The following is a 14,812-nucleotide window of genomic DNA, read 5'->3' as shown; positions in this document are numbered from 1 at the left end:
GAGCACCCACAGGGGGACACATCTCAAAGAACCAGTGTTATTGCACAGGGTGAGTAACCTCTTCTTAAAGTCTTAGAAGACATGGTCTCATCCACAAAGAGCCTACAATCTATTTGCTTACGAAGCATCTAGATGTTTTGGAATCCGTGTAGTAACTTACTGGTATGTATGAATGAGTTTTCCAAACTGTACTTCGATGGGAATATGAAAATTGTCAGTTGCTATGTTAGATTTATAGTTTCTTTCATCTTAAAAGATCCCACACTGTATATACAGGAAACACTTGAGTCCCCTCTGAAAGTCAGGTATTTTTGGTTTAGAAAACATCTGCTTAACAATGCATAAAAGAACACCTGGGTTTATGACAGGAAGTGAAGAAAACCATCTTCAAACTGCAAAAAGAAAAGGAGGACTTGTGGTACCGTAGAGACTAACAAATTTATTTGAGCATAAGCTTTCGTGAACTACCGCTCACTTCATCAGATGCATGCTGTAGCTCACGAAAGCTTATGCTCAAATAAATTTGTTAGTCTCTAAGGTGTCAAGTCCTCCTTTTCTTTTTGCGGATACAGACTAACACGGCTGCTACTCTGAAACCTGTCATCTTTAAACTGTAGCAATTGGTGGAATGTAGGAAGGCAAAATGGCATTATAAAATTGAAATACAGCCAGAGCATCAGTGCTAATTCCTTTACTTGGCAGAAAGTGCCTTGGGGTCTTTTATTTATGGGTGACCAGGATGTTGTATTTTCAATTCATTGAAAACAAATAGAGTTAATACTTAGATTTTTGTAGAGCAGATTGTTACAATAGCAAGAATCTGGACAAAATTCTGTAATGAGAAATGGGCCCCATCTCACTAAGCCTTAAAGCAGTGCTACTCAAAGTGGCAGTCTGCGGACTGGTAGCAGTCCGCGAGCCATCGGCTGCTGGTCTGCGCGCACATCGGGGAAAAAAAAAATGCCAGTCCTCCACATCAGATAGCTTGAGAAGCACTGGTCTAAAGTACACAAGTAAGAACCTTTCTCTGTTGTTTATGGGGAGCATGTTGTGAGCCAGTTTCTTTTTTTTTTTTCCATTGTCATGGTTCATCATCGGAGGTCTTTATTCCCCTGCAGGTGCTGTGGCGGTAGCAGAATTCATTGCAGAGAGTCCAAGACTCCTTCGACTAGACCTGCGGGAGAATGAGATTAAAACGGGGGGTCTGATGGCATTGTCCTTGGCACTGAAGGTCAATCATTCTCTGCTCAGGCTGGATTTAGACAGGGAACCGAAAAAGGAGTCTGTAAGTTGCACTGCATTTTTTGTGCCTATGAACTTTGTGTGGTTCTAGACTGACATTATGTCTCAGAGAATATTCATTCTCTCTCTAAAGCTTCCCACCATAGCCAAGCCCATTCCTATAAACAACCAAAGCAGGAACCTCCCAAACTCAGTGTTCTAATGCTGGGTCTAGCAGAGATATAAACTTCTGGGTGTCTTTTTTTGGTCGTTGTGCTCCCCAGGGTCATTGTGCCTGGCTCTCTCATCTACCACAGCAACATGTTGAAGGTAGACCCATCCTTTGTCCCATTCATCAGGGGCTTGTTACTTTGAAACCTCCCATTGGAAAGCTCCCAATGTCATGTCACATAATGTCATGGCATATTAATGAGGTCCTAACTAAGCTGTTGACAGCTCCTTTTGAGCACTTGATGCCTTTCAGCTCAGGCTTCCAATATGCAGGGTCATTTTCCTGGTGGCATTGACTCTGCTCACACAGTAAATGAGCTTGCTGTAGACTCTGGTGACTGCACACCCTCCAGTGGATCATATCATGGTAATGGAGTTAATCAGTCAATCATTCTGCTAATGTTTTTCCATATCGGTGTACCTGTCCAGGTGATTCTCCTCTTCACAAGCTGTAAAAAGGTCCTTTGGATTCTTATCTACTCAGACAATCCACCAAGCTTTTTCTCACTTAATGCCAACTCTCTAGTTTCTTTTCTCTGAGAAAGCCATGTATTTAAATGGCTGCGAGACTCTCTCTCACTGTAAGGTCATATTGAGGCTCGTTGTGTATGGCACAAGTCTGCTTCAGCAGACTTGATCTGTTCCCATCCAGGAAATTTTCAAGGCAGCCATAGGGGAATTCTTTGTATGCATTCAACAAACACCACTGTTTTGATTCATAGATTCTAAGGGACCGTTGTGATCCTCTAGTCTGACCTCCTGTATAGTGTAGGCCATAGAACATGATTAGGCCTCTAGATAGGAATCAACATTTGATCTGTTAGAATTTTTCTGAGCTAGGGCCATCCAGACTCTGATCTTTTATTTTTTACTCCGTTTTTGGAATACCTTTATGATCTTCTTTCCAATTTCTTAGCGAAGTCTCTCAGTTTACCTATATCCTTCATAACCTCGATGTATACCTTTTTATACCTTTAAAAAATGTTAATTTTGGCTATTTTAAGATGTTAGCCTTGGCTACGCTTCCTACAGTGTGGTGTTTGTCATTGTATCTTTAGCAAAATGATAGTTACTTACTGGTAATAATTGTTCTCTAAAGATACCCATGACATCACTTGCCCATCAGTCATTCCATAGAGTTGAGTCAGTCCTTTCTATACCTATGGGAGTGATTAGACTTGTTATTTTTTTAATATTTGCATTGCGATGGCACTGAAATCAGACCCCAAATCAGGATGAGTGGGGGTCCTCCCATCGCACTGGGTCTTGAAAACAGTGAGAGACCATCCCTGCCTCAGTGTTACAATTTGAAAAGGAGTCATCCTCGGAGAACAGCAATTACAAATACATAATTTTCTCATTCCATCTTGTATCAAGGCAGGAAAGCAAAACAGACTATTTCTTGTAGTCACTTAATGAGAAAGCTTTACTACCTTTTAAAGCCAAAACCTATTGGCTTTGCTAACAAAGTCTCCTTGCTTTTAATCAAGTACATTCAAATACAGTAGATGGATCGATTATTCTTATAACTGCAATAAATGTTTGCTGAAGTTTACTAGTTGGTTTACCCACCCAAGTGAAGTTAGTTTTATCGCTGTTCCCATATTCTGTGTGTAAGCAATTGGATAGCCTGTAAAATTGATGCAGAAACGGATTTCTGCACCAAGATTGAGTTGTGCCGAGAGAGCTGTAAATATGCTATATGCTGTATCTCAGACTATTTGCAGTTTCAGCAGTGTTTCTCTCCCTCTTGCAGGTGAAGAGTTTTATTGAAACCCAGAAGGCTCTTTTAGCTGAAATCCAAAATGGTTGCAAGCGCAACTTTATTCTGGCCAAAGAGAAAGAGGAGAAAGAACAGAAACTTCAGCAATCTGCCTCTATGCCAGAGATCACCATCACTGAGCCGATTGAGGAGGGACCTGTGGAAAACAGCCAAGGTGATGACACAGCAGCAACACCTGAAGGAGATGAAGTGGGGGAGACTTTGGTGTCTAAAGAGAACAGGCATACAGACAAGGCAATAAACAGTGACAAAGATGGGGTGATATATTCAGACTCTGACACAGATGATGAGGTAGACCCTGGGTTAGAGACTAAAGATCTCAGTAAATCACAGAAACAAAATGATTCTGTTCATGTAGATAATGTGCCCCAGTCATTTCTTTGTCCTGAAAAGACAAGGGATGCATTTAGCTCAGAGGACAGAAGTGCCCCTTCAAACATGACTGAAGAAACAAAGTGTGAGCCCAAAGGAGGGGGAAGCATTGAGACTATACCAGGGGCTCAGGCACATGCTAACACTCAAGAAAATGAGAGGAGAATTTCTGTTTCCAGTCCTGGGCGAGGCCATAAAATCTTTGTAGTGACACGAGTGGAAAATCTACCAGAGAAAACAGCAGAAAACACTACATGGCTGAAGGAGAATATCAGCAACCTGCAAGGCAATGCAGTGAAACAGTCTAAACTGATAGCTCAAACCCTACCTATGAAGACTGAATTTTTGGACTTGCAGGCAAATGGGACTGTTTCCAAGTTGGCAGCCAACTTGGAAAATGCACCATCAGCAGGAACCCCTGGATCAGTTTCAGAAAAGATGAACTCTGGGCCATGCGAGAATACAGTTCATGAAACTCCACTTCCTAATGGGCTAAAGACAGAATTTGTTCATGCTCTACCAGATACGTCCTTAGGCTGTGATGGGAAAATGGGGAGCTGTGCTGTCGAGCATGGTAAGACTGCTTTACTTTATTCTAGAATTTATTCTCTGTTGTGCTGAACTTGGATCTTCAAAACAAAGTGCTTTCTGATCCCTTGTTCCTCAGCTCATGTTATTGATAGCCAATAAAAAACATTTCAAAAGTCTGTCTCTTGGGGCTAGTACAGGATTGTTCCCTGTTCTATTTTCTGCAGTGTTTTAGCTTGTCTAATTCTGAATATTCCAAGTTTCTTCTGCCACTATTCTTTGAACTTATTCCACAGTCTGATAGGTCTCATGGTCAAAAGGTTTTTCCCAATTCAGCCTGAATTGCATCCTGTTACTCCTAGCTAGACGTGTTTTTAATTTATTTTTAAGGCCAGAAGGAACAACTATGATCATCTAGTCTGACCTCCTGCATAACACAGATCAGAGATTCCCGCAGGAAATTATTTCCCCCTTCTATATGAGTGAACACTATCAGTCCTAATACCTTGAGGCTCTAGTTCTGGAGCTTCTCTTTTACGTGGACATTGTATTTTGTGAACTAGGTCCATGGTTCTCAACCATTAACACAGCATGATTCCATGTCTACAAGCAAAAAAGTGTTGGGACCCCCTCACATCTACCCCAAAGAGCAGAGTGAGTGTTCTCACCCCCCCACCTCGCCCGACCCATTCGCAATCACCCCTGAGAGTTGAGGCCTCATTTATTTTAGGAAGATACTCAGTTTTAATTTTAATTTAAAGACTCCAAATGACCACTTGCCTCAGTAAGCTGTTCCAATGGTTACTGATTGTGTCCTCTTAAACATTTTTCATTTTGTTTTGGTTTTACACCATTCAAATAAAGGTACTGTAGATTTACTGCTCTAGACATGAAGATATGGTTTGTTACATTGACCTGTTAAGGGCTCCCTAGGATCAAGGTTTGCAAGATGTAGTAGAAAAGCCTGTGTGGACCTTATGGTTTGGGGAGACCACAGAGGAGAATAGTTCTTCTTAACTTCCCCTTGTCTGACTGAGAAGTCTGAAGTACTTCTTCCTTTCTTCAAGCTCCCTGGACAGGGACGCTAAGTAGGTTTGGGTCCTTTCACCTTCCTCCAGACAGGGCCAGTTATCCTAACAGAAAGTCCCCTACTGATTGTTCAGCTACCTTGGAGGATCACAGAATAGCAAGGGCAGCTTCAGTATTTCCATGAGGGGATAACCCAACTGCTATGATTAGTGACTCTTAGTCGTTTGGCAGTGCAATAGTTTCTCTTCCTTCTGTGTCCCAGATACTACTGTCATATTGTTCGGAAACATGCGAACAGGGAAAAAGATTCAAACAACCACAAAAGTCCTGCTACGTTTTGAGGCTGTCATTCCATTTCCTGCCTGAGAAGTATGTCCTGGGAGCAGTGATTTTCCTACACACTCCCCCGAATTTCCCCCCTCCCATTTTTGTGAACTAGTTACATGCCAATTTAGTGACTGTTTGGAAATTTGAATTGAAATTGAAACATTAATACACACTTTAAAAGCATATACAGTGTGTCTGAAAAAGTATAATAGATTTGAAAAGTATGACCATAGACTAGCTTCCTTATACAGCTGTTGTTTTTTATGACAATGTCAGTGCATTCATTTTGGTGATGTTGGCCAACCTAATCATTTCAAATGATGATTTGTAAGCAAAGTCAAAATGAGCTCTCCCTGACAGCTAGTGATAAGCTAGGGGCTCGGGGGGGGGGGAAAGCTTCCGGACCAGATTGTATTTACATTCACACCTAATCTATCTAGGTATCCAGCAAACAGAGCTGTGATGCCCAAGTGATAGATTTTGGCTGGGGTTAGGTTACAATCACTTGAATGGGGGAAGGGGGGGGGGCATGAAATGTTGTTCTTACTGTATGAGTAAAAAGAAAAGGAGTACTTGTGGCACCTTAGAGACTAACCAATTTATTTGAGCATGAGCTTTCGTGAGCTCACGAAAGCTCATGCTCAAATAAATTGGTTAGTCTCTAAGGTGCCACAAGTACTCCTTTTCTTTTTGCGAATACAGACTAACACGGCTGTTCCTCTGAAACCTGTATGAGTAAAGGGCAGTAAAACTGTACTTAGCCTGTGCTGATTGATCAAGAGAGAGGGTGGGGACCTGTCCCTCTCCACTGTTTAAAGACAGAGCTGATTAGGCTCCATAGTCTCTTTTGTTCTGTTAAGTGACCACTGCAGCTGAAATCACTGATAATCAGGTGTAAGTGCTTAGTCCTGCTGTGGGACAGTGTTTCTGTGGAAGACACAGCCCAGACTGCACTAGCTGTGAGGTTCCCACACTGAGAGCTCAGCTGAAATCACTGAGAGCTGGGTGGAACCTCAAGAGACCAACTTGCAGAGGTCACAGTGGCAGGCAGCAGCAGAAGGTGATGGTGCAGGGCCATTGGTAACAGTGCGATGGAGTGAACGGTGGCACAACGAACAGCAGTGGCCAGAGCGAACAGTGAGCAGCTGGAGGAACGAGCAAGGTGCCTTCTTGCCCCCCCGACCTGGGAGGTGTACTCATGTGAAAGCATTTCTGAACGATGAGTCTCCACTGACCAAGGACAACACCGGTGAGTGGGGTGCGGTGGAGGGAAAAGTGAGGGGCACATTAAATAAATATTTGTTTGTTGGACTTAGTGACTTTGCTCCAGAATGCTAGATTTGTGACTGAGAATGGAAACTTTATATAAATATGTTTCCTAGTAGGCCAAGATTTTTAAAATCCATTATTTGCCAAGGTTATCATCTCACATCGTTGCCATCTTGAGAGATCATTATGTTGGGGAGTTTCTGTACTAAACATTTTTATTATTATAATTAAGTTTTACATAAGAATGGTCATACTGGGTCAGACCAATGGTCCATATAGCCCAGTATCCTGTCTTCCAACAGTGATCCAGGCCAGATGCTTCAGAGGGAATGAACGGAACAGGTAATCATCAAGTGATCCATCCCCTGTTGCCCATTCCCAGCTTCTGGCAAACAGGCTAGGGACACTCAGAGCATATTGTTGCATCCCTCCCCATCCTGGCTAATAGCCACTGATGGACCTATTCTCCAGGAATTTATCGAGTTCTTTTTTTAATCCTGTTATAGTTTTGGTCTTCACAGCATCCCCTGTGTTCCACGGGTTGACTGTATGTTGTGTGAAGTACTTCCTTTTGTTTTTTTAAAACCTGCTGCCTATTAATTTCATTGCGTGACTGCTAGTTCTTGTGTTACGTGAAGGATTAAATAACATTTCCTTATTCACTTTCTTCGCACCAGTCAAGATTTTATAGACCTCTGTCATATCCCCCCCAGTCGTCTCTTTTCTAAGCTGAAAATTCCCAGTCATTTTAATCTCTTCTCCTGTTTCATACCCCTAATCATATTAGTTGCCCATCTCTGTACCTTTTCCAATTCCAATGTGTCTTTTTTGGGATGGGGTGACCAGATCTGCACAGAGTATTCAAGGTTTGCACGTATCATGGATTTATACAGAGGCAATATGATATTTTCTGTCTTATTATCTATCCCTTTCTTAATGATTCCCAACATTCTGTTTGCTTTTTTTGACTGCCGCTGCACATTGAGTGGATGTTTTCAGAGAACTATCCACAATGATTTCAAGATCTCGTTCTTGAGTGTTAACGCTAATTCAGACTCCATCATTTTGTATGTATAGTTGAGATTGTTTTGTGCATTACTTTGCATTTATCAACATTGAATTTCATCTGCCATTTTGTTGCCCAGTCACCCGGGTTTGTGAGATCCCTTTGTAACTCTTCGCAGTCTGCTTTGGACTTAACTATCTTGAATAGTTTTGTATCATCTGCAGATTTTGCCACCTCACTGTTTACCCATTTTTCCAGATCATTTATGAATATGTTGAACAGTAATGGTCCCAGTACCGACCCCTCAGGGATACCACAATCTCTCTCAATTCTGAAAACTGATAATTTATTCCTACCCTTTGTTTCCCATCTTTTAACCAGTTACTGATTCATGAGAGGACTTCCCTCTTATCACATGATGGCTTACTTTTCAAAAGTCAATTTAAATTATATACATTTTTTTTTAAATTGTTTTTTTAGAAATCTAGACCTGTTGTGTTTTGGTGTATTTTGCATTATCCTTATGTTAAATTTGCATTATACTAACAAAACATTTAATTTATTCATATCTCTTTTATATGTTGCAGGTCAAAGTGAAAATGAAAAGACCAAAAAACAATACAACAATTTTTCTACTCAAAGGCCTCAAAAACTAACCAAGGTGAAGAACACATCAAGAACCAAGAATATATCAAAAAGAAAAGGAGTACTTGTGGCACCTTAGAGACTAACAAAATTTATTTGAGCATAAGCTTCCATGAGCTACAGCTCACTTCTTTTTGCGGACACAGACTAACTCGGCTGCTACTCTGAAAAGAATATATCAACATGTCATCTGACAGGTCAAGTGGTGCATCTACATCCGGCCAGCCCAAAGCACAAATACAGCTACTTACTGAAGAAACAGTGTCTCCAAAACCTAAAGGCAGTTCCCGATGTTTGTTGGTTGAAGTGTTCCCATTTATTGAAGTTACAAAAGATTGCTACTGGCACACCTCTTCCAAAAATGCTTACGAAGAAGGAAAGCTTCCCAATGTTACAATTGGTAAAAGTGGAGGACTTTGGTTTGTCAGATGGATCAGCAAAGCCAATGCTGACAAACTACATGAAAAGGCAGCAAAACACCAGGCCTCTGGAGTGCATCAACATGCAGAAAGCCTTATAAGCCCCCTTTCAAAGCCAATTTTAGAAGTATTTAATGAGGCTGTTAAGAATGCTGGAGACACAATATAGTTCATGTGAACAAACGTGGCTGTGGCATCCTACTTTCTATTTAAGCAAGAGATACCACACACTACAAACTGGAGGCCAATGTTAAGTGCATGGTCACTTGTTCATCCTGAAGTTGAACACTGGTTCCGAACAAGACCAGCAAATGCTCACTATCTTTCTGCAAGAAACTCAACTGACTGGCTAGAAGCATGCGGTGCAACAGTGAAAGACTCAACATTTGAAAAAGTGGAGAACTCTCACACCACATTCAAAACATTTGCATATGTGGCTGATGAATGCACTGATGCAAATGGGCATCAAGTATTAAGTCATTGTATACGTTATCTTGATGTCAGTGGTAGGCCAGTAGATGCATTTCTAGATTTTCAAGTTATAGAAGACACATCGGCTGCATCTGTGACAACCCATATCTTAGAAGAGTTAAATGCTTGTCAATTGGACCTCAAAGAGATGGCTGCTTGTGCATTTGATGGAGCTGCAAACTTCTCTGGAAGACATGGTAGTGTACAAGCTTTGCTCGGAGAAAAGTGTAACCCTGATCTCTCCTATACACACTGCAGAGGCCAACTACTCCACCTAGCACTAGTACGAGCTGCAGAATCTTCAAAAGACATTAAAAAGCTATAAATTTAATGTCTTCATTATATTCTTTTTTCAGCAAGAGTCCAAAGAAACTGATTTCAGAGTAGCAGCCGTGTTAGTCTGTATTCGCAAAAAGAAAAGGTGTACTTGTGGCACCTTAGAGACTAACAAATTTATTTGAGCATAAGCTTTCGTGAGCTACAGCTCACTTCATTGGATGCATTCATCCTGAGCTACAGCTCACTTCATCGGATGCATTCATTGGATGAATGCATCCGAAGAAGTGAGCTTTAGCTCACAAAAGCTTATGCTCAAATAAATTTTAGTCTCTAAGGTGCCACAAGTACTCCTTTTCTTTTTGCAAAAAGACTGAGTATCTTGGAAAATATAGAAGATACACTGGGACTGAAGTTCAAATTACTCCAACCCAGGAAAACCCACTGGCTTTCTCATGAGCGATCCTTGGCTATTGTCTTAAAATTACTCCAGCTGTTATTACTGGCTTTGGAAAGTATCTACCAAGATGGGATGGATCTAAGTAGTGAGGCTGGTGGATTACTTTTGCTGCTACGTCCAGAGAAGACTATTGCCATTCTCTCTACTATGAAACCACTTGGGTCATTAAACAATGCTATCCAGGCATCTGCTACAACAGTAGTAGATCTTTGTCCAGCAACAGAAGCTACATTTGGATCAATCAGAGAGCTATCCATTGAAAAAGTACTGGAAGAAGCAAAGACATCAGTCCTGAAGTTGACTGATGAAGGCATTTATATTAAATCCTTAAGTGAAGAAGACAAGAAGTGTTTAAGACAGCTGAAAAAGTACACAGACTTGATTCTTAAAAATCTACAACAGCAACTTCTAGATTCTACTCAACCTCTACATAGCTTTTACAGATGCCTGTCCTATAAAACACCGACAGTTGAGTGGAGTGAGGCACTATCAGCAATGTGGCTTCCATGTGATCAGGATAGAATAGAGAATTTGAGCACAGAGTGGAATATCATACGATGAATGAATGAAGATTTGACTTCAACTTCTTTTTTATCATCACTAGTGCCTCGACCCGATCTTTGTGCTCTGTTTCCTGGGATGAAAGAAGTAGGAATTCATCTCTTGCTACTCCCAGTCACAACAGCTACAGTTGAGCGTTCTTTTTCATCCTTGAATAGAATTTTGTGTTCTGAAAGAAGTCTCCTTCTGCCTGATCATGTGAATGAACTAATGAGCATATCAATTGAAGGAATGGACGTACCGAACACACGAGAAGCCACCAAAGATGAGCACATTGTATTCAAGAAGTTCATTAACAGAGTTGTGCAAAATTATAACAAGAAACCAAGAAAGAGGTAGTGCTTCATAGAAGGCTTGAGTAGCCAACTTTAATTTGTGTGGTGATTTTAAAACATGAGTTAAATCTAATAAAATGGTCATGAAACATTTTTCAGTTTTTACTGTGATGCCATACAGCCCACCTTCACCCTCACAGTCTCATCCCTCATCGGCCCTGACACCCCCCCTGTAAATTCGAACACCCCACCCCCCCACCCCCCAATTTCAATTCCTGGGGAAACCACTGCCTGGGAGCTACCTGGCTATGTTCCACACTAGCGTGCTGTCAAAGGCTCTAGTCTGCGCAGAGATGATAGTGCGAGTTCTTCACTGATTGTTGCAGGTGACAGGAAAATGGCAGGGATTAGTTATAATACCATAGATTGCTGTGACCAGCACCATGCTTTCCTCAAGCTTCCTTGCAGAACGGTTGGCAAGGGGTTTGCAATTCCTTCTTCTGTGACCATATGTCAAAGCCTATGACCCATTTCTTGACCCAGTCTGCCCTGGGATCAGAAGTCAGGCTCTTTTTCTTTCTAAGGGTTGGATGATGCTTGCACAATATTAAAGTAAATATAAATACACTGGTTAATCAAATTATCCACATGCCTTGGAACACATGCCATCATCCCTTGTGCATGACTTTTTAGTATTCATATATTATTTGTATGATGTTAACATCTAGAAGCCCTAGCCAAGGACTAGGACCCCATTATGTTAGGCACGATTCTAATACAGAACAGAAGGCTGCAGCAAGAGCTTATGTTCTGATAGGGGAGAAAAAGGAGGGACTTGTGGGATGGGAAGGGAAGGCGAGGTGAGGGAAGATGCAGGTAGATTACTGATAAACCTGGGAAGCTGAGTAACACATACCGCCTCCTCAGCCGCCCTGGAACCTACATGACACTTATCAAAAGCTCAGGTTTTTCTTCCAGAAGAGAAGAGACCAGAGCTTTTCCTGTGGGGTGACTTGGGGTCTGGGGAGGCACTGTGCGGCCGCGGGGAAGGGGCTCTTGTTGGCCCAGAGCTCCTCTGGCTGTGGTGGCAGGGGCTGGCTCAGGGATCCAGCTGGCCTGGGACTCCTCCAGCTGCAGAGTGGGGGGGCTCGAGGCTTCTGACCGGGGGGGTGTGCAGGCGGAAAGGGTGGAGCTGGGGGCTAGCCTCCCCAAAGGGGAGGCTCCACCCATCCCAACTCCCATTGATTCCAAGCGAGAGCTAGACTGAGGATCCCCGAGGAGGCATAAGTCACCATAAAGAATGTAGTTCACTTGTTTCATGGGTGTGTTGGCTTTGTCGGGCTGGCACTAGAAGCCCTTAGGTTTATTCTTATTATTGTAACATTCAGAGGCCCAGTCAGGCCTCTTTGTGCTTCTTTTGTCACTACAGTCAGCATATCGAAGGCTTATGGATATAGGGAGTAGATGAGATGGGTAAGAAGTTGCCTTCTGGACACTTAAAACTGTCATCCCTAACTAAAGCTAACCTTGAGAGCTTACATCCCCTTCTGCGCTCTGCTTTCATTGTTCCTGCTTCATGGAAATAGAAAATGACTTGCCCAGACCTTCCCACAACCCAAACACTTCCCAAAGGAGGCCACCTGGCCATACAAGAAACCTAGCTTTGATTTCCAATCTTAACTTATTTCTTGGGCCAGCCATAGCTGGAAATTCTCTGCATTGCAGGGGTGTGGTTACAGCTGGAGTCTTTCACTCCCTTGGCAAAACAGTGCTCATTCCCTAGGGAGAAAGTGTCCAGTGTCACTCTGTAGTGACCTTTCGGACCAGTTTAAGGGACGTTCACTTTTGTAAACTAATTTCTAAAATTGCCATTTCTGATAGCTCGATCTTGAAACAGTTCATAGCATTTTTTAAAAAAAGATTGCTTTTATAACTAGTTTTATGATGGCTTTTTTCCGTCTCGATGATGATTTTCTAAAAGAGATGCTCTAATTCAGACAGGAATTATTTTGGGAGTTCTATAGCTTGGGTTATGCAGGAGGTCAGACTAGGTGATAGTGGGCTTTTCTACCATTGGAATCTGAATCTATAAGGGTTGCTCAGCAAGGGAGAAGCTGCCTAACTGACCATAGAAGGGAAATAATGACCATTCCTCTGCACATGGTGCTGTCAAATGCCCAAAGTAAACCAAAGAAAAGCATAGAAACTTTTTCCCAATAACTGGATTTTAGGAATCAAAGGCCCCAGTCCGGAAAACACACACAATCAACTCTTAGCATGTGAGCAGGCACGTTAAACTCAAAGGATTGCTCACTTGTTTGAAGCTGAGCATGTATACAAGTGTTTGCAGGTTATGTGCTTGAGTGTGCAGTTTGCTGTAATTTGCAAAATGGTATGCTGTTGGGGGGGGAGGGGGGGCTTTGCTCTATTTTTTTTATTTTCTAGAGCTGCTCAGGCTAGTCAGAAATAGTGTTCATTCAGCTAATTTAGCCTGCTTTTCTACTTGGAAATTATCTGTGAACTGACTGATTTTCAGGAGTACATTTATTTGTGATGGCTTGACCTTTTTTCATTCTTTGGTATGAAAATATGCCCACAGGTGGTAGTTGGTTAGAAATGCAGGTTCGAATGCTTGTCATCGGTACTGGGGCCTGAAGGCAAGCGTGTGTAATTGTTCACTGTGTAACCCAGGTGTGACCAGGTGCCTGGGATGGACCACATTAAGAATGCCACACTTGGGGCAGACTACAAGAAACAGGGCAAACAATCCCCAAAACTGGTGGTTTATTTATACTTAGTTACCAAGCCAGTAACAAAAGAGCTTCTGCAGTACCACACTGGTTAACCAGAAGCCAAATACAGTCCCCCTTGAGGCATTCCAGTCCTTGGCTCTCATCCAGATGAACAAGTCTAATATAGTGAGAGGTTACTGAAAACCCAATTCACCATATGTAAGGTTCTTACTAATCCCAAAGGATCAGACACTTATCTCCAGGTCAATATATAGCTCAGACCTTATCCAAATACCTTGCTGTCAGCCAATCTTTAATAAACTAAGTAAAGATTTATTAAAAAAAATAAGAATTATAAATAGTTAATGTATCATATGCATACAAATGATTGCGAAGTCCTTATATCAGATTTGTAGCAGTGATGGAATAGACTGCTGGCTTGCAAAAGCCTCTCTGGTATCTTCCAAACGATTGGAAGGTCTTTGGTCCATAGTTCAAGATGCTCCTTTTTGTTGTAAATTCACAGTCAGGAGAATTAGAGCAGGAAAGGAGCAAACTGGAGATGTATTAGATGTCTTTTATACCCTCTGCCATGTGCATGGAAATGTACTGTCCCAAACAAAGCCCATAGCCTCTTTGTATGGGAAGTTACTGGCCCAGATGGAGTCTTAGGTCACATGAGAAAATCACGTGCCACTACACGTTTTGCTGAATCAGAGGGGGAAGTCATTGACTCCTCACTGTCTGAGGCACCCGCAGGAAGGGCCTACTGGGCAGGATAAGATTCTTCAAAGGCCCATTGTAAGAGCTGTGTGTCCTTAATGGGTCATCAACACACAGCTGCCTAGCCCTGATGTAAATCTATCTGGGGTGGGGTGTCACCCTGGCATACAATGCAGGTTTGAGATGCAGATGCATAGCCAATATTCATAACTTCAGATACAAAGATGATACATGCATATAAACAGGATAATCATACTTAGCAATTCATAACTTTTCTGTTAAGAATAATAGAATCGTAGAATATCAGTGTTGGACGGGACCTCAGGAGGTCATCTAGTCCAACCCCCTGCTCAAAGCAGGACCAATCCCCAACTAAATCATCCCACTCAGGGGTTTGTCAAGCCTGACTTTGAAAACCTCCAAGGAAGGAGATTCCCCCACCTCCCTAGGTAACCCATTCCAGTGCTTCACCACCCTCCTAGTG

At 42.1% G+C, this 14,812-nt stretch overlaps 1 protein-coding gene across 3 annotated transcripts in view; it reads left to right on the top strand.

Annotated features, from left to right (window-relative positions):
- Positions 1-14,812, top strand: part of PPP1R37 (protein phosphatase 1 regulatory subunit 37) — a 171,211-nt gene that overhangs the window by 138,297 nt on the left and 18,102 nt on the right. The window contains exons 10-13 of one of the 3 annotated variants that reach the window (XM_073321862.1): positions 1,119-1,285; positions 3,209-4,181; positions 7,063-7,102; positions 8,354-8,446. In XM_073321862.1, coding sequence (XP_073177963.1) covers positions 1,119-1,285; positions 3,209-4,181; positions 7,063-7,102; positions 8,354-8,363 — 1,190 coding nt within the window. In that variant the 3' untranslated portion in view covers positions 8,364-8,446. Of the gene's footprint in view, positions 1-1,118; positions 1,286-3,208; positions 4,182-7,062; positions 7,103-8,353; positions 8,762-14,812 lie in introns of those variants that run through there. The other 2 variants (XM_073321860.1, XM_073321861.1) reach the window with 2 other exon arrangements.

The sequence above is a fragment of the Lepidochelys kempii genome, chromosome 23, assembly GCF_965140265.1.
Source record: "Lepidochelys kempii isolate rLepKem1 chromosome 23, rLepKem1.hap2, whole genome shotgun sequence".
In the NCBI taxonomy this organism is placed as follows: Eukaryota; Metazoa; Chordata; order Testudines; family Cheloniidae; genus Lepidochelys; species Lepidochelys kempii.
Note: the sequence above shows the minus strand (reverse complement) of the source record. Positions and strands in the feature narration are given on the sequence as shown.